The sequence below is a fragment of the Dryobates pubescens genome, chromosome 8 (genome assembly GCF_014839835.1).
Source record: "Dryobates pubescens isolate bDryPub1 chromosome 8, bDryPub1.pri, whole genome shotgun sequence".
In the NCBI taxonomy this organism is placed as follows: domain Eukaryota; kingdom Metazoa; phylum Chordata; class Aves; order Piciformes; family Picidae; genus Dryobates; species Dryobates pubescens.
In genome coordinates, this window is record NC_071619.1 from 20,408,324 (window position 1) to 20,428,521 (window position 20,198).

General features: G+C 38.4%; 1 protein-coding gene across 2 annotated transcripts in view; it reads left to right on the forward strand.

Moving 5' to 3' along the window:
• ADK (adenosine kinase) overlaps positions 1-20,198 on the forward strand; it is a 287,668-nt gene that overhangs the window by 117,050 nt on the left and 150,420 nt on the right. For both annotated transcript variants that reach the window (XM_054163190.1, XM_054163192.1), the window contains exon 5: positions 16,179-16,351. In XM_054163190.1, coding sequence (XP_054019165.1) covers positions 16,179-16,351 — 173 coding nt within the window. The remainder of the gene's footprint in view (positions 1-16,178; positions 16,352-20,198) is intronic.

Below are 20,198 nucleotides of genomic sequence, written 5' to 3' on the forward strand. Positions count from 1 at the left end.
ATTTACATCTTGCACAAACACTGAATTTTTCTCTTCATAAAAATTTCATATGCAGCATTAAACTCTGAATTCTGTAAAATTGCTCATTTTAACATGCTTGGTAGAAGTTATTAATACTCTCTTATATGATGTCCATCATTGCACACTGCCAGTTAGTCATGAGGTCTGTGGAGGCAGGTTGGACTCGCTGATCCTTGGTGTCTCTTCCAACCTTAGTTATACTGTGATACTGTGATACAGTTGTCAGGATTCATTGCTGAATTACAATTAACCAGGTTGGAAAAGATCTTTGAGATCATCTAGTCCAACCTATCATCCAACACTATCTAATCAACTCAACCATGGCACCAAGTGCCCCATCCAGTCTCTTCTTAAACACCTCCAGTGATGGTGATTCCACCGCCTCCCTGGGCAGCCCATTCCAATGGCCAATCACTCTTTCTGTGAGGAACTTCTTCCTAACATCCAGCCTAAATCTTCCTTGGTGCAGCTTGAGACTGTGTCCTCTTGTTCTGGTGCTGGTTGCCTGAGAGAAGAGACCAACCCCCACCTGGCTACAACCTCCCTTCAGGTAGTTGTAGACAGCAATAAGGTCTGCCCTGAGCCTCCTCTTCTCCAGACTAAGCAACCCCATCTCCCTCAGCCTCTCCTCATAGGACTTGTGCTCCAAACCCCTAACCAGCTTTGTTGCCTTCCTCAGGACACATTCCAGCAAGTCAACATCTTTCCTAAACTTAGGGGCCCAGAACTGAACACAGTACTCAAGGTGTGGCCTAACCAGTGCTGAGTAGAAGGGTACAATGACTTCCCTGCTCCTGCTGTCCACACTGTTCCTGATACAGGCCAGGATGCCATTGGCCTTCTTGGCCACGTGGGCACACTGCTGGCTCATTTTCAGCCAGCTGTCAATCAGTGCCCCCAGGTCCCTTTCTGCCTGGCTGCTCTCCAGCCACTCTGACCCCAGCCTGTAGCTCTGCATGGGGTTGTGGTGGCCAATGTGTAGAACCCTGCACTTAGATGTGTTAAATCTCATGCCGTTGGACTCTGCCCATCTGTCCAACCTGTCGAGGTCCCTCTGCAGAGCTCTCCTGTGCTGTCAAATTCTCTCTGAATTTTCTTTTATCTCTTAGTGCTTTCTTGGTGTACAGGAATGCAATCTGCTGATCCTAAATTTAGGATGTACAAACTGGCAGTGGTGTGGACTGACAGTTTAGTAACAACAGAAGAGGATTGTGTGGGGGTTGGGTTTTTTGTTAGTAGTTTGGTTTGGGGTTTTTTGGGGGGTTTGTTTTGAGGATTCTAAAGTTTATTTGAAAAATAAACTTACATTTTTCTATCGTATTCCTGGACTTCTGGTTGAGAGGATTTTTTTGGGGAAGCTAGGGTTTTCTTGAGTGTGTGAACTCTGGTAAGATAGGTTTAAAAGGCTTTTCACATCTTCCTGCATTAATATCTTCTAAACATGCAGCCTATGGAACGAGAGTTGTTTTTTCAAATGAGATTCTGGACTAGTCCAAGGTTTGATGTATTTCTAGCTCTCCTTTTTTTTAGCACTACTATATTTTCATTAGACTTTAGCAATTGTTAGAATGGATAATGGGTTAGCAAGGGAATTAGATACAGTTCCTTGATTTAAGAATGCTGCTGTTGGCTTTTAGTGGAGGAAACCTTTTTTGTTTTTAAGTTGACACAGTTACACTATAAGTCACACTTAATTGCCAGAATGATTGTGAAAACATGGGTTTTTTACATTTGTCACCATAAACTATCCCAAGTATTAAAAGACTGGGCTAGACTAAGATTTTAACAAATACATTTTGGGAACTGGTTTTAATTTTAGCTTGTGGACAGGTGCACACTGCAATGGCTTAGGAACTGGCTGGATGGCCAAGCCCAGAGAGTGGTAGTGAATGGTGCCACATCCATTTGGAGGCCAGTCACTTGTGGTATTCCTCAGGGATCAATGTTCGGCCCAATCATGTTTAATATTAATATCATTATTGATGATCTGGATGAGGAGGTGGTGTTGTTTGCAAACTTACTAATGGTGGACTCTAAATTGGGGGCAACAGTTGATGTGTTAGAGGGTAGGAGGGCTCTGCAGAGGGACCTTGACAAGCTGGATAGATGGGAAGAATCCAACAGGATGGCATTTAACAAGTCCAAGTGCTACATTCTGCACTTTGGCCACAACAACCCCATGCAGTGCTACAGGCTGGGGACGGAGTGGCTGGAAAGCAGCCAGGCAGAAAGGGTACTGGTTGACAGTAGGCTGAACATGAGCCAGCATTGTGCCCAGGTGGCCACAATGGCCAATGGCATCCTGGCCTGCATCAGAAATAGTGCAGTGAGCAGGGAAAGTCATTGTGCCCCTGTACTCTGGTTAGGCCACACCTTGAGTCCTGTGTCCAGTTCTGGGCCCCTCAATTTAAGAAGAACATTGAGATACTTGAATGTGTCTAGAGAAGGGCACAGAGGCTGGTGGGAGGTCTTGAGGACAAGCCCTACGAGGAGAGGCTGAGGGAGCTGGGGTTGTTTAGCCTGGAGAAGAGGAGGCTCAGGGAAGACCTTATTGCTCTCTACAGCTACCTGAAAGGAGATTGTAGCCAGGTGGGGCTTGGTCTCTTCCCCCAGGCAACCACTGACAGAATGAGAGGACACAGTCTCAAGCTGATCCAGGGGAAGTTTAGGCTTGAAGTGAGGAGAAAGTTCTTCACAGAAAGCGTAATTGGCTATTGGAATGTGCTGCCCAGGGAGGTGTTGGAGTCACTGTCCCTGGAGGTGTTCAAAAAAAGATTGGATGTGGCACTTGGAGCTACAGTTTAGTTGTCAGGTGGTGTTAGGTATTAGGTAATAGGTTGGACATGATGATCTCTGAGGTCTTTTCTGACCTGGTTGATTCTGTGATTGTGTGAAAAGCTCTAGAAGATGGTATGCTGGGACTCAGTTTTAGAGAGGAAACTCATCAAAATGATTGCTGCTGAAGCGTGGGCTTTTAGCATGGCTAGATCTAGTAGGAATCCTTACTATGGCAATTATTTCTCCTCTTTGAGGGAGCAACCTGAAGAAGTGATGATAAATCTGGATGTAGACATGCCAGGCACGACAGGCTGGTCTATTAACAAAGGTTAGCTGTAAGCTGGTAGCAGTAGTTTTCTTTGTAACTTCCTATTGCTTTTGGGGGGGAGGTAGAATAGAAGCAGCTACTGAAGGTGTCAAATTGAACTCATCAAATTTCCATTGATTTCTAGCTTACCTTTTGAAGAAGGCTGTTGCTTAGTGTTTGCATTGTGTTTGTCTATGCGTGTTTAGGTGATCTAAAAGTAATCCTGGACTTGTTTAGTGGTCCGTAGAAATAGAATGAGGAAATACATTTTTTGTCTGCTATATCATATCTGTGGAAATCTAAGTGGATGTGCAGTTTCAGGAGAAAACCAGAGAAGTCTGAAAATTAAGAATTAAGGCTGAATTTAAGTCTTGTAAGTACTTGTAAGACCCTCGGAGAACTGATGACCGTGGTCTTGCTCCTGAAATTTCTTTAATGTGAAACCTAGAATTTAACAGATTCCAGGCTTGCAGATATCAGACTGTCCTTGTGTGACAGCTACTTTTTTTTTTTCCTTGACGATAATTGCAACATTATAAAAGGCAAAAGAGAGGGAAATAAAAATTACGGAAAGAGGATTCAATGGCAGTGATGGTACCTTAGCCCCTAGTCAGATGATGTGAGGAAGTGGCAGTACACAAACCATACCCTCTCCCTGAAGAACAAGATGCTAGGGAGAGAACCCATCCTGGTTTTCTTTTGTAATACATCCAGCTGGGCAAATCCTGTACATTGACAAGTGATACAATGAAGTGTGAATATGGGAACATACACATTATAGACCTGGATATCTGCAGAGGTGGACTGCTGCCACTGGCCACTGCTGCTACTGGCCTTCAGTACTATGACTGCTTTTAGCCTTCAGTAGCAATTTCTCCAGTACCGTTTTAGACTGTTAAGAGTAATCACGTCACCATATTAACAAAAATATTAACAAAGAAACAAAGCCCCTCTTTTAGTTTAATAATGAGAATAATAAAAAAGGATAGCGTATCAGATATCTACAGAATTTTCCAGAGCATAGGTTGTGTCATGTTAATAAAGAGATGTGTGCTTTCAACATTGTTAAAATACTGTATCTGCAGAAATAAATCTTGTTAACAGCTGGACATTCTAACTTCATTTCAGCTTGCTCTTCTTGATATCAGGTTGCTTTGGTTTTATAGAAACGTCTTTGTGTTTTCTTAAGAATAAAAAGTGATGATGTTGGCTTTAAAATCGTACACATAGCCTGTATGTTCATAACAGTGTCTAGCATTGATTTATTTAGTGTTTCAAATTGCTTTGCAGTTACTAATGAATGTCCTCACAGACCACTGACAGAGCGGTGTATTTGTATCTTGGGGACATAGTCTTGTATAGTCATATACTATGTATAGCAACTTAACAGAATGAAGATAATAGGAACAACTTCTCTTCTAATCCATATTGTATAATCCCACTGATATCAGTCGGGTTTCATTCATGTAAGTACGAGGATAAAATCAGCTTTTAGATTAAAAGTATCTGAAATTCTTAGTAATTTGTTATGGAAAATTAAAAACAAGGAGTAATGAGTTAAACTTCCTGTTATTATTGGTTAGCTTTTGCATCGATACAGTGTTGCACCAGTTTTAACTGGTGAGGTTTTTAGTACTAATACTTATCTTTATTTGTATCTGTTGACAGATTCTCCTCTTAATTAAGTTTAGATAGACTCTTTCTTCATTGATGTTTCAGATACTTAAAAGTATTAGCATTTTTTCCTGAGTTTGCTGCCTGAAGTGCCTGAAGCTAGTTTTCTGCTTCTGGTTCCAGTAGCATTTCCAAATTTTGCATGCTGTATTACAAACACAAATTTGCGTTCAATGTCATTTTATCATCTTGACAGCCTTCTAATCTACTATGTTCCTCTGCCTCTACAGAGAATAAGTAGATGGAATTACAAAGTGTTATCCATGGGAAATCATGTAATGCTGTAATTAACATTAGTGAAGAGTGAACAATAATGACAATATCCAAAAGCTCCAGAAAGAATCCTTAAAATTATGTTCCAGGGTTTATCTTTCTAATGAGAAAAGTATCCCAAGATAGTTGTCATTTGAAAACACTTGGTTTTAGTCTTAGATTTTTAAGTTGTGTACTTTCACGCTGATGGATTTTGTGCCTTACAAAAATGATTATGGAAAACATCAAAAGAATAATATGATAATTCTAGATCCAAATAAATTAGCACATATGCAGGTAGTATTTCAGATTAAGTACATGTTGTCAAATACACTGCATCTTCAGGGTTCACAATTAGCATAACCTCCAGCCACTGCAGGATATGAGGTTGTGCTGCTGACAACAGTAAATGTCCCTGAGCAGAAAACAAGAGGTGGTTGAATTACCTTATTGCTTAGGCTGTTTCACATCATCATGTTCAGATGGAGATATTTTATGACAGTTTTATTATAAAGAGGAGCAGATAGTTCTGGATATTTGGAGTTGCCCACTGAGGGGGGGAAATCAAGTTTCATAACTATTAATAAAGTTCCTGTATTCCCAGTGCATCAGCTGAAGATTTCTGTCCCATTTATTAGTATTGACTATCCTCTATGACATGTACAGACCATGTGTGTATCACATCAAATTTTGGCCACAAGATTTTTAGTTTAGTTTTATAATTTTGTCCGGTTTTTGTTGCTTTCTGAATTGTTTAAAGTAAGGCACCAGTGTTTGCATACATAGCAAGAAATGTAATCATGTGTTTGCTTTAGTAATGTAAAACATAACTTTGAGGAATTGAATACTGTCTATTGAGACTATTATGGCAATTACTTCTATTATTTTGTGAGAGCACGTACAAGTTCTTTAAATCATTGTTCACACACGCTGAGTGGATCCAGTGTTCACCTGGAATCTCAGCTTGGTCTGTGTGCCAGTCAGTCTTTGGTAGACATAGAGCATTTACAACTAAGTGTGGCTGGAAATCACACAGGAGGAATCCAGAGGCTCTTCTGAGATTTGCCTGTCCTGAGGCAGTAATTTTTCCATTGGTTCATGTTTTTCTTTTCAGAAGAGTTGTTATTCCTTAAGCTAGTCCTGGGTTGACTTAAAACCCAGTATCAGCTTTCCAAAGTTTTGTCTTGGTTGTTCAGAGGGCTCCTCATCTAGTTAGTCTAGATGGGGAAAGCCTTGAAGTTAGACTCACCAGATTTTAAAAAAATAATTATATTTTATTCTTAAACTTCTGTTCTAATGTCTTCTGGAGAAACTTCTTTATTAACTCTGGAAGAAATAAACTTCTGATGTGTTTAGGTGAAATGTTCCATTGCAACACTATAAGCCTTGCTGTATATAGAGAGTAAAATTCAGTCTGAATTCACACCCTTTGTGACTGGATTGCGTTGTGGTGGGTTTCTTTGAAAAAAAGATTGCAATATAATAGTACTAATCCCATCACTTCTGAGCTTGGTTGGAGCTCCTGGTACCTTTCTTTCTACATACTCCTATCAAAAAACATTTAGGACCTGGCTAACTACTTAATTTTTGCACCAATCCCATTAGTGCTACATGACAGATAATTAGTTTCTTTCCAAGCTTGATTGTCTGCACTTACGGCATTGTGTGACAGGCTATTTAGGCACATATGTACTACCTGTAAGTGTGATCTATTATCTGTAAGCCATATCTTGACATTTATGTGAAATCTGCCAGTTTCTAGAGGACAATTCAGATTACTTCTTAAAAACACATACCCCATTTACATACTCAATTCCTTCAGAACAGTGAGGTAATACTGATAAATGCCATAGTGCTGAAAGTCAGCACACTCTCCAGAAAAACCCTGGCACTTAGAGAGACATCTTTGAGAGATGTCTCTGTTCAAGCATTTGGTAGATTTTTCCATGTGGACATTATCCACGTTCTCCCTTCCCTACCCATCCTCTGGTGCAGCATCTGGGCACAATGGATAATTATATTGATGACTTTTAGTGTCCAAAGTCTTCTTATCACTTCTAGGTAAACTTTTAGGTTCAGATACTAGTTGGAGTTGGCTAATGTGGAAATGAGATGTGGAAATCAACTATTAACTGAATACAAATGGAGGTTATTCAATAGTAACTGAAAATTATTTCAAAGGTACTTACCGTAGACATGTTTGCAACTAGCCCACCTTTCTCTTTCGACCCAAAAGATTGGGATTTAGTAAGGAAAGGAGAAATACGTTTCACACAATCCACTACTTGTTGCTGTGGCAACATAGATACATAATTTTACAGGCAAGCGTTTCTCAGCATTTGAGATAGCTAACATTTTGTGTCTTTTTGTTACTTCAGATTGAGAGATAGGATTATGATTCATTAAATTCATATAGTTATCACACATTCACTCAAAATATAATGTATGTTGTATGTTATGTTTGCAAAATGATCATTTATAAAATAATAAAATGATTTCTCATTGCTCAGAAATGCCTTAAAAACAAAGGATTTGCTATTACAGCAAAAATTTATAATCTATGTTACTAGAGTTTTGGTAAATAGTTTAATGGACAGGGAATTTTGGACAACAGTTTACGTCAAAAACTCCCTTGCTGTAACTGCTTTCTAACTTCAGTGGTCAAGAGCTGTAAAGCTCTAAGTGCTCTGACCTATTTGTGGACTTTATAGCAAAGAGTAGAGCAGGCAGCAGTGATGATGGAAATGATGTAGACTTAAAATAATATAAAGCATAGAGGCAATTGTAACTAATGCCTGGAATTGAAACTTTTTCAATTAAATGAGCAGCCATATGTGCCACCCTTATGGAACCTGTGAGAAGAAGAGATGTACCCTATTGCTAACTGTGCACAAAATTGGAGTGTTAGAAGATATTGACCAGATGTTTCAATCTCAGCAAATAGCTTGTTATGTGACTGAGTGAAAAATCTCTCCTGCTTTGATCACATACACCTTAAAGGAAGAAGTAATTTAATAGACGCTGTCAGAGTTCATCATTGTCAATAAACTTTGACTTGACCTTTGCCATCTGTTTTTTATACTATTGATGATAGACAGCTGTTTACAGTTTGTGCTTCATGAATTCCTTGCTGCCAGACAATGAAAAAAAGTCTCTTCACTTGTGGATTTTTTGCTGCCATTCTGACTGGGGGTGTATTCATTGAGACATCATGTAGCAGGGGAGTGAGAGTGACATATGCATGCATTTCAAAAAGGAAGATTTGTTTCAAGGTTATAGATGTGCAAAATCATGTGCAAAGTATCCTAAAGTGTTACTTTGCTACAACATCAATTATAGGTTAGTACTTAAATTCTCCACTGTAAAACACTTTATATGTATTTCAAGGCATTTTTAAATGCTTACCAGTCTTCCCTATATCTTTGTGGAGTGCCAATTACTGAGACATGGTTAGCAGTGGTTGTTCATTGATTCTGTCTTACTGTATGATGTTCCATTCCTATGTTGGTAATGCGCTTCCATTAACAACTTAATATCGCATCTTCTAGCTGAAGACTTCTTTAAGTTGTACTTTACTTGCTACTTTGCCATGTTTCGTAATGTTCAACAAGGAAGTTAATATCTTTGGGTTCTTTTGCTGACTGACATACTCTTAAACCTTACCTCTTACATAGCTTCGAAATAATAGCAAATTTCTTAGTAAACACTTAAATGCACTGAAACAGCTGAGAAAGAATCCCAAATAAACCTGAAATTTTAACTGTCATCTGAGTGAGGAAGAACTCACGTGACCAGCCCCGATTTGTAGATTTATCATCTTTGGCTTGGTTTTGAGAAGGAAGCACATTAATATTGTGCAAAGAGAGAGGAAGCAACATATCAGATCAAATGACAAGATGCTGGTTGGTGTATTGTATTCTGTGCTTCAAATGGGGAAGAGACAAAAGGCCAGCTCATGTCTCAGGTGCCTTCAGGGAAAAACACCCTGCCTTTGGCCTTGTAATGCCTCAGGTATTTGGAGGCAGAACTGTAGCATTACAAATAAAGTTTAAGAGAGTGATGGAGTAAGGAATATTGGAATTAGGTGCCTAGATTGGCCAATATTTAAGGAGTGCCAAAGGGGGGGGGGGGGAAAAAAAAAAGGAAGAGAAAACTTTTGGCTACATTAAAACTTTGTAATATGTCTGCTACATGTTTGATTACAGAAAATACATATACTTGTACAGCAAGAAGCTGACAGAATAGAATAAAAACATGAAACAATGCACAAGCAGATGAAGAACAAGCAAGCAAGAGTAGGAAATGGAATATAACAGATAGCAGCACTGAAAATAGTTATTTGTATTACACATTTTGTTAAGAGAGAGTTTGTTAGCTTTGTGATTTAAAATGTTAAGGTGAAAGAAATACTGCTTATGGATTATTTGAAAAGCTATAGAAAGTGCAACTTGTGGCACCGAGCTAAAAGTAATAGATGTTCCCATGCTGAGATTTGGATAGTGTATGTTGAACCAAATACAGATAAGATTGAGATAATGGTCCCAGTGCAAGGCTTTTGGCTAGTCTTTTCCTTTTGAAAATATTATCACTTTAATCTCATTTTATCTCATTGAAGTTCCTTTAGGGTGTTGTCATGCATTTTAACAATATCACTTCCTTGAGCAAGATTTGGCAGCTTCAGGTAATGGTGGAAGAATTATTGTACAGGACATGGTGGCTCCTTTGAGCAAGCCTGCTTTTACAAAGATAAACTTATTTTTTCCCTTTCATTTTTTTTGCTTTATGCCCATTATGTGATAATGTGGAAAAAGGGGAAAAAGAAAAAAAAAAATGGAAAGAACAGTGGCAAAACTATTGGTACAAAATGGTTGTATCTCACATGCTCTCCAGGCTCTTGATGTTGTGTTCTCATACTAGTTATTCTAGAGTGTATACACGGAGTCTGCTTGGGATGGAGTTCATATTCTTCATATCAGCTCCTATGGTGCTGTGTTTTAGATTTGTCACCATAACAGTGTTGTTCAGAACAGCAACACTTTAGCTGTTGCTGAACAGCGCTTTCATAACATCAGGGACTTCTCTGATTTTTGCCTTTCCTGCCCCAGCAAGTAGGCTATGGGGTAGAAATGAGGTTGAGAAGGGAAACAGACAGGACAGCTGACCAAAACTGACTAAAGTTAGATTCTAGGCCATGTGGAATATGGTCAGCAACCAAGGTTGGAGGCAATAAAACTTGGCCCCCATCCCACCATGAGGGAGGACTGAGAGAGCTTCTGAGTGGCAGCTTGGGTACTGGGCAGGATTAACCCACAATGGTAGGGATTTTACATTATCTGGAATGTGTAAAGTTAATAATATTGCACTCCAGCTGTGCTTCAGGTGTATCACATCATTCACAAGAAGTAAGGGAACTCACTTAGAACAGTGATAATAATGTCTTTTTTTAGGATTGCTCTGCGTATTGTCAGATATTCTTGGTTTTTAAGATAGATGTAGATATATATAGAGTTATGTAGAATTTTTATCCCACTTTTTCTCATTTCATCTAGTTTTCTTAGATGATGTTTTCTGATTTAGCATCTAAAACAGTCCTAAAAATAGTAATAAGAGTTTTTTTAATATACTGTGTATATATAATTGGTGATGGGACTTGTCCTGGGGGTACAACAGACTGGTGAAACCTTCTGAGAAGTGTGTGCACTCATTCCAAAATTCAAGACATAAAAATAAGAGATAATCTGAGTAGCTCTGTATAAAAAGAAGCCATTTCTATTCTGATTTACTGAATACTTCATGAGTAGTTCTTACATTGTTTAGGTTTTATCAAGCATGTTAAGTCTTAGCTAATTTTAGGTCATTGGAGTCCTCTCCTCTGTGAGCTGCAATTTAAAATAAGGTCAAATTTGACAGATCATGCAGAGAAGAGTCCAGCTTCAAATAACACACTTCAGATGTCTTTATTCAGTGTTAATGACTTCTGAAGATCCTTCACTCTGAAGGCGCGTAATGCTTCCTGTTGTGTTGTCAGTTCCTAGGCATTTAGGATTCAAGTCCACAGCTGAAGGTATGTCAGTCTAGGCAAAGCGTCATATGCTTTGGCATTGTTAGGTTAAGACGACTGACAGATGTGAAAATGCACTACTGGCTGCATCTCTAAAAAATAATTCAGGCACTAAGGAGCTGAGAAAAATGTGGGACTGGTAAGTGAGTGTCTTTGTCAGTCTCCTTGTTCTGACTACCAGTAGTGACCAGCTAACAGTGGCACGTACAGCAAAGCATAGAGTTGTAGTGAAATGAAGTAATTTTTGAAGGGTTTTTGTTTCAGTCAGAGGGCTATAAAGCTGTCTTAAGCTTCATCAGTATAATGTTTCTTTATAAATCTTATGGGATTGTGTACTGAGACCCAGCAGAGGCAAACTCTCTTTTTGCACCAGGAATATCTTTACAACTGAAGATAGTGAGGTAAATTTGATCAACTATTTAGTTTTTCCTGCTTTATGCCTTTCAAATAAAGGTCCTCCTCTACAGTGAACTTTGTGGGAACAGCAGAGAAGAGTTTTGAATACAGATCAAATATTGTGATGTGGGATATCAGACTCTGCCTCTGTGTCAGAAGCATGACATTCTCCTGCTAAGTAGGATAAGCTTGGGAAATAAAATCAAAGAACTGTGTTGCCTACTTTGCTTTCTTTAAGGCCACTGATTTTCTTTCACATAGTATGAAGGCACAATTTTTTTATTTCTTGGGTGTAAGGAACCATTCTGTTAACTCTTGTCACTTCATCTTGAATATCATTCTCAGAAGACAACACTAAGTAGCAAATCAAAATCAAGTCCCTTCTAGTGTTAGGGAAGTGCTTCTACAAGTGCCTCTAACTCCGAGGAAAGACTGTTTCCAAAGCTGCTTTCTAATCAGACAAAAGTGGCAAATAGGTATACCTCACCTTTGAATCTGAGCACACCAAAGAGTGGGAAGTAGTTAACTCCAAGCAGTCTCACAACATACAGTTGATTCCTCTGAAGTTTTACTTGTTATCGTGCTTACTTGGCATCTCAAGAGGTTGCAAGGAAAGATGATGCTGTTCTTTGTAACTGTCACCCTCACCCGGGAACATAAAGGTTCTTACATTTCTCAGATAATGAAAGCATGCCAAGGTGTTCACCCTGTTAACTCAGATAATGAAAAGTACCTGAACAGATAGTCCTAGTGCTGTGAGCCAAAGTTAGCCATGAAAATGAGGAGAGAAGGTTTCTATCACTCTAGTGTATCCTTATGCAGCTGGGGTGCTGGCCTCTTTTAGAAGTGCTGGCTTCAGTGTTTGATCGTACGGAATAAATGTTCTTGTAGGCAAAGGGTAATCTGGTATTATATGGTGCTTATTTTGAAATCGCCCAAATTTTAAGATAGAGTTTTGCTAAAGGCAAGAAATAAATTTAAATAAATGTTAATATTTGCTTGTAGTTTCTCAGGGTTCATACAGCAATGCTGTAAGGAAAATGCAATCTGTTTAACTCAAGAGAACATCAGAAAGTTATTCTATTTCCTGTGCTCCTTCCTCTGTCATGGATGCTTATCATAACTGAAAAGGTCAAGGCCTGTCCTTGTGCATACTTGATGTCCAAGCTGTGTTGACAAGAGAACTTTACGATGGAGAAATACATTAGATTTTTTTAAACCACTCCAGATTCTGTACTTCCTTTGTGGAATCCAGCTCCTGAGGCTGTCTTGTTCCTTCATGATAAGTTCCTACTTCTGACACTTCTGTCTTTGTGCCATTAGGAGCATCAAATTCCCTTGAGTGATGGTGAGGATGCATGGTGTGGCCAGGTGCCAACCTCTCCTGACCAGACTGTCAATGTAGTTAGTTAATAGCTGCCTCACTGCCTAGCCAAACCCTAGATAATTAACTCATTATGCTAGTGCCTGCTGAGCTGGGTCATTTTCTGTTTCTGTCTAGAGTCTTTTTCATTCAATTAAATCTCGTACTCCACATAAATCTATAAAATGAATTTGCAGCTTATATAACCATATACCTGGCATCAGTGTGTGTAGTTTCTTACTGGCCTTCATTTGACATTGGATATAATGCTGCATAACTGTTATACAATGAAAATGTCTTGTGATGACTGACCTCTATTCTCGCTTACAGTATTTGAGCCAAAATGTTGCTAATAACAACAGTGTGTGTAGTAGCCCATGGAAGCCTGTTTTTTCCGTATCAGATGATTCAAAATTAAACACCAGTCCAGGGTCAGATTTTTTTAAAACCCAAACCACTGCAGAGTCTATCTTGAAGATGTTGTTTTGTCTGTCTTTTGTTTGTCTTTTTTCAAACATATGCAAAAGATGTTTGCTGTCACATTTTCTAGGTGTCTCCCACACCAGGTGCAACTTCAGTGGTATACCAGAGACATATCTGTAGTTTAATTTCCTCAACTTGGTAATGTGATGTCTGTTTTTTACCTTTGCTAATATGTAGCCTTTTAGCTGGGGAAAGAAAGGAACAGTTTGGAGGAGTTCTGCAACTAGCAACAACTTGCCACAATTATTGTGGCAGTATGTGGAGATAAATCCAAGGGGGCAATATTTATAACTGGAGCTCTGTGATGACAGAATCTTTGCAGAAGCACAGATGAACTACTTTTTCATCTTTCCCAGTGTTGCTTAAGTTAGCTCAGATGTTCAAATTACAAGAATATCTGTATAGTGGGACTATTTCCCAAACCTACCCAATTGGGTAGATTTAGACTAGATATTAGTAAAAAAATGTTCACAGAAAGAGTGGTCAGGCATTGGAATGTGCTGCCTAGGGAGGTTGTTGAGTCACCAACCCTGGATGTGTTTAAAGGTTGTTTAGACATGGTGCTTAGGAATATGGTTTAGTGGTGAACTTTGTAGAGTAGGGTTGTTGGTTGGACGTGGTGATCCTGAGGGTCGTTTTCAACTGGAATATTTCTGTGATTCTGTGATACAATACCGTGTTTCAAGTAATCATGAGTATGAGCAGAACTACTGCTTATAGTGGTCTGCACAATATACAAAGGTTCATCTCAAGAAATCCCAGATCATGATGCCTTAGTCTCAAGAATAACTTTACTTACATTTAAAGCAGGATTTACAGTTTTATACTGTGTGCATCACATCTGAATTCAAATTGAGCTATTGCCAGCAGTCAAAACTGTGATACTTGACCAAGTTGGGGTTTTTTGTTTGTTTGTTTTGAGATGTAGGTGAAATATTACTTCCTACTGCTCCAAATATTGTCAGACTTTTTATATAAAGGATGGGCAAGTTATGTCATTTGATAAAATGTTGTAAGCCTAAGGTGCATTTTGAAGTCCTAGGTTTATTGAAGAATTGCTAGAATTTGATACTTTCATAAATGTTGTTGGTAGTAATCTCTTAATTCTTGTTATTTGTGAGTATAAGGCATGCTTTTTAACATAGAACACAAGTCTTCAGGTATTTTTGCTCTTAACATTGTGGAAATTGGTTCATATTTGCTTACAGTAGGTCACATCTTTAGTCTTGTTAAATAATCTGTTCTACTTAACCATCCCTGCAAATATAAAATTCCTAATGCATCCTAAATGAACACTGTGCAAATGTGTGCTATGTAGGTGCAAATGTATGTAAAATGCAAGGATATATATAATTATCTTGTTAGTGGGGTTCTTAATTTATTTTAATTTAGAGTGATATGGAATAGATTAGCAGTGCATATGCAGTGTGCATTTCATGAATGAGAGATTAGACGCTGCCACTGTCTGACAACACAATCTTTTTTGTCCTTAAACTTTATGTATGTATATGTATGTATAGTTATATACAAAAAATTTTTTAGGAAAGAAGCCTTGCAAATTTTGCCTACCTTTGCTTTATTAATGAACAATGTTTCTTTTTTTTCTTCCTTCTCTGGAGTTGGAAGTAATAAAGATGTGACTAAGCATGTATTTGCAACTCAGTTACTGTTCTTTCTAGAACCCACAGCTACCACTAACACTGCTTTGTAATGGAGACATTATCATTTATTTAAATCTTGATTAGGAAACAATTATTAGTAGGGTTTTAGTATAGCAGTAAATTGATGTAGCCTTTAATTCACACTATTGATTGAGTGGATAAACTTTGTGACTGTAATTAGCATGAATTGTAATGACTTCACTTGGTTGACTCACCACCAGCACAGTAGGACCTATGATTGTTTCTTCACATTTAGTTGTTTGTGTTTATTTGGTGCATTGTGGTTGGGTTTTTTTAGTTCAGTCTTAATTTAACATTGCTGCAAAATGTTGCTTTTTAGCTTAATATAAAACAGTTGGATTTACAGCTGAATGATACATATTTTTTATTACTAAGAGGAGCATTATGAAATAGCCACACCATGTAGCTACAGTACTTCTTTATGGTTCAAGTGGCAGAACTGCTCTTAATCAAGTTGAGATAGATATTTTCATGTATGTTTTCACAGTGTAAATGGGGAGCATTTCCCAGTCCTTTTTCACTTATAGTTAAATGGTAGACACAAATAGTTATTTTCAGTGCCATTTAGGTTCAGTATATATTGTGAATGCTGCACAACGCTGCTTCTTGGGTTTTGCAAATGTATTGTTTTCCTCATGTGCTGTCTCTCTGTGTTCTGTGGGGTGTTTCTGGTTTGGGTTTTTGTTTCTTTTGTCTATTTTTTTCTACCATTTTTCTTTAAAGATGCCATATGTTGGTTGATTAAATGTAAATGCAGGGGCATCTCCTTTGAGGAAGGGAACTTCTTTTGAAACACCTTGTAAAAACATGCTAATCTACTTTATTTGATAGTGAACTATGTGTATTTAAATTTTACATGAGGTATTAAACACTCAGTGGGATCGTTAAGGGTAAATTTTTGATTCTTTGCTGACCTTCCCTTCCTTGATGTACCAGATGTTTATTACTTCAGGCATAGAAGTGTTCTATATGTCTATGTCACAGTGCTTTGTAGGCACAGAATTAAATATGGTGAGTAGAAAGGAAAAAATGGCCAAAAAAAGGGTGTATACCAGGCATGCTACCTTGAGAGGCTTTCTTTGTGTGCGTGTGTTTGATTTGTATTTGTCTTTTAAAGAATATTTCTAATTTATTTTGCTTGTTTGTTTTTTTTTCCTGCAGTGGATGATTCAGAGCCCTTACAAAGCTGCAACTTTCTTTGGGTGCATTGGCAAAGATAAATTTGGAGAGATTTTAAAGAAGAAGGCAGAGGAAGCTCATGTGGATGCCCATTACTATGAGCAGAGTGAAGAACCAACAGGAACCTGTGCTGCTTGCATCACTAGTGATAACAGGTCAGGGGGTCTCTGATATTTTCCTAAGATACAAATGCAATCAACATAGTATGTAGAGCCTAATTTGTTTCGAATATTTGCTCTCGAAAAAATGTGATTTGAACTATACAGAAAACATTAATACTGATTTGAGACCACAGGGCTGCCCAGCTCATAGTTTGTGGCTGGGCAGTAATAGTATACTTCAGAGAACTGCAATTAGGTTATGGCAGAGAAAGGGTAAGATAATTCTGTGCTACTTCTTTCTGAACTTTATAGCTTGTAGTTGCTCTGCAAGAGACAAAAATTGGTTAACGAGTATGTTTATGCAGATGTGAAAGCTGATTGGCATCTAAGGCATATTCCTCATTCACCAGTCAAGTATATAATTCAGGTGATAATGTGTGTAAAGAGGATAGGTGTCACCATATAGCCTGATTGAGAGGGTGTCCTGGTTAGCGTTAGAGCAGAACTAATCCTGTTCACTTACTTCACTTTCCAGCTGTCTTTTCAAAGTAATTGCATTTCCTGCAATTAACAGCATCTTTTTGTAGACAGTGTGATAACACTCGGTGTTAGTAATACCAAGGACTGGTGTGCAGACCAGGAGCGCTGCTAACTCTTGTGTATCACATTGGAGTTCAGAAGGTAAAAGGCAGCACCAGCAGAGAGGAGCAGGCAGGACAGGTAACCCTAAACTGGTCAACAAGGGATTCCATTATATGTATATCATATTCAGTAGAACGCTGAGAGCTCACAAGGGTTGAGCTTTCTTCTTCAATGGCTGGTGTCCAAGGAGGACTCTATTCTGTCTTCAATCCTGATCCATGTATTCCTGAATCTAAACTGAGAATCCAGCTCCTAAATCCGGTTCACATCTACCTCAGAGTCCAGTCTGGGACTTCCCCAGTGCCTGCCCACAGCAACAGTGGTGATAGTGATGTAATTGCCATCAAACAGGTTGGATTCCATATTTGTTTTGTATGTATGTATTTATATATATATATTTCATTTCATTTCAACTTTCACTGAAGTTGTTTTGGCTTGATTTTCCAGTCCATGAGTCTGTCTCTCTGATTCCCTTGTATTCCTGTTTGGGAAGGGAGAGAGCTTAATAGAGAGCTTCTGTCACTTGTTTAGTGGCCAGCCCAGCCCTACGCCTTGACAAAGGGTTAATTTATACAAGAAGAAAAAAAAAGTAATATTTTTTTTTTCTGTTGCAGTTGTTAAGTTCATCTAATAACTAGTTCTGTATGTCTACATCTTAATAATTTCTTCTGAATTTTGTCTTTTGTGTTTTGATTTACTATATTTTATTAAGGTGGTCTCTGCTATATAGAAAAATAATTTCTCCAGAACTCTGTTGAACCTTTCTTATATTTGACTACGAACAAGTAAGAAACCACTTATAGAATATGTTTTATATTGTCACAAAATTAATAAAGACAAGAATTTCAAAAAGAGATCATGACAACAAACTGTTATCTTGAGCATGACCCTTTGCTTTCTTACTTCTCCCTGCACCCACAATGCTTGAACATATATACTACTGCTTTGCTGATTGCCTCCTGATATTTTTCTTAAAGGTTTCAAAACCAGCCAGTCAGATCTGCCTTAATCATGAGATTTCAATTCCACACACCAGCCCTCCCTGATTTTTGCCAATATGTAAATTCTGTGATACTGGATATTGAAGCAATAATGAAATTGGTTATCCTGAGAATGTTTTCTTCTTAGGTCTGAATGAAAGCAAAATATCTGCCATTATCCTTTTTTGGTTTCCCTCTGGAGCTTTTGGAGACACTGATCCTGAGGAGCTGCCCTTTCCCTTTCAAAGCACTATCAGATGTTAGTAGAATTTATACAAGTAACTTAGTATTCCATAATTAAAATGCACACCACATTTCTTGAGAAATTGGTGAATGTTTTAGGCAGAATCAGAAAAGGCGATAGGCAGCAACATGAACTGAACTGAGAGTCAGAGGAGAGAGAATTTTCCATAGAACGTGGAGAATCCTAGAACAATTTTAGTTAGAGCAGACATCTGGTCCAAACCTCTGCAGAAAGCAGGACCAACTTCAAAGTTAGATCATGTTTTTCAGGGCCCTGTCCTGGTTTGCTGGAGGTTACATAACCTTGCTGTGCAACCTGTTCCAGTGTTTGACTGCTGTTCATGTGAGAAATTCCATTGATGATATCCAGTTGAATTTTCCTTCTTACACTTTGGTCTGTTATCTTGTATCCAAAAACATTCTGGCTTCATCTTCTCTGTAAACATTCATTAGATATTTGAAGATACCAGGAAGAGCTCCCCTTAGGTACCTCATCTTAGAACCTAATGAAGCCTTTCCTCAGTTGCTAAGTGTTCCTGTTCCCAAATAATCTTAATGGCCCCCCACTATATTTCCTGTATTATGATAGTGTCTTCCTTGCAATGGAAAGCTCAAAGCTGGACACAGATCTCCAGATGAGCTCTGGAGATGAAAACAGAAGTTTTCATCTGTTCTGGATATATAACTTGCTTTGTACTCATGGCTGGATGCTTCCTTCAAAAGATAAGAATATGATTAACCTTCTCTGTGTGGGTACACAGCTGACTTGTATTTCAAGCTTGATTTACCAGAACCCCCAGATCAGCAAAGATGTGTTGTATCCTGCCAACATTCAGCCTATGTTGGTTACATGGGAGTTATTCCTAGTTGCATATCTTTGCATTTGCTTTCAATTTTCTGCTGGCCCAATTCTCCAGGCTCTTGAAGATCCACTGAATGGCAGACAGCCCTGTCCTCAAGCTTATCAACCTGTCCCTCCCAGTTTGATGTTGTACATAATGTCTTGGTCTTACTCTCAGGCATGAATGTATGTAGACAGTGGAGAAAGGAATTTCATTCATGTTCATCTGGTGTTTTGACATTAATTATGTCTATGGACTTCCTTCTTCGTCTCTAGGATCCATGTTTGGTTTTTCAAAGAAGACAAGCAGTAAAGATATTTCTGCTCTGTGGTTCTCTCTCTTCAGTCAAATATTGTCTGTGTACACATACTGCAGCAGTCACCATTTCCTACATGACATGATGGGAAATTGAAGTCAAACCTGTCAATAGGCATACGTCATGAATTCAGAAACAATATGTGCATCTTTTGCTGTGCATCTCCATGAAATTTAAAAGTTTAGATAAACTTATTCACAGAAATGTCTGCAAGTACTTCTTACTAAGCAGTGGTTTGGATTTACTAACATAAACCACCTAATACTCTCTCTAAATATCGAGTGTTTGCGCAAATACTAAGGACAGTGGCTTCATTTCAATTGCTCTTGTAGAGCATGGTTAAGAGTGTGCAGGGAGTCCAAGAGACTTAGTTCCCTCTTCAGGAGATAGGAGAAAAAGTGGCCAGTGGTTGCTAAAGGCTTTGTTGTTCAACTTTTCCTCTTCTACTGAGAGCAAGCTTATGCTCAATCTTTAATTGCTCTCTGGTTGTTTCTTCATTTTCAGCATTTTCTACATTTGTAAGAGCCACTTCAGCCTGGCCCCAGTTGATAACTCTGTTTATTGATTAATCTTTTGTCCCAGTTGAGGTACATGCTAACTTCTTTCTTTAGGCAATTCAGCTTTCATGTCTCTTTGGAGGAGCTGGCTAATAGCACTCCTGGTTTTCCCAGTAAGTGGCTGTGTGTACTTGTGTTCCAGATGCCTTGATGTGAATGTTTCTTCTTTCTGCTAAGTTTGTCTGTGTTCTTGCAAGAAAAGGGGTTCTGAGCTAATTCATGATTAACACTCTCAGTTCTCTAGCTTAGCAATACAAGCTTTGTTTTCTCAGAGCTTATCATGAAAATCATGAAACAAGATTCAAGTTTAACCTAGTACCT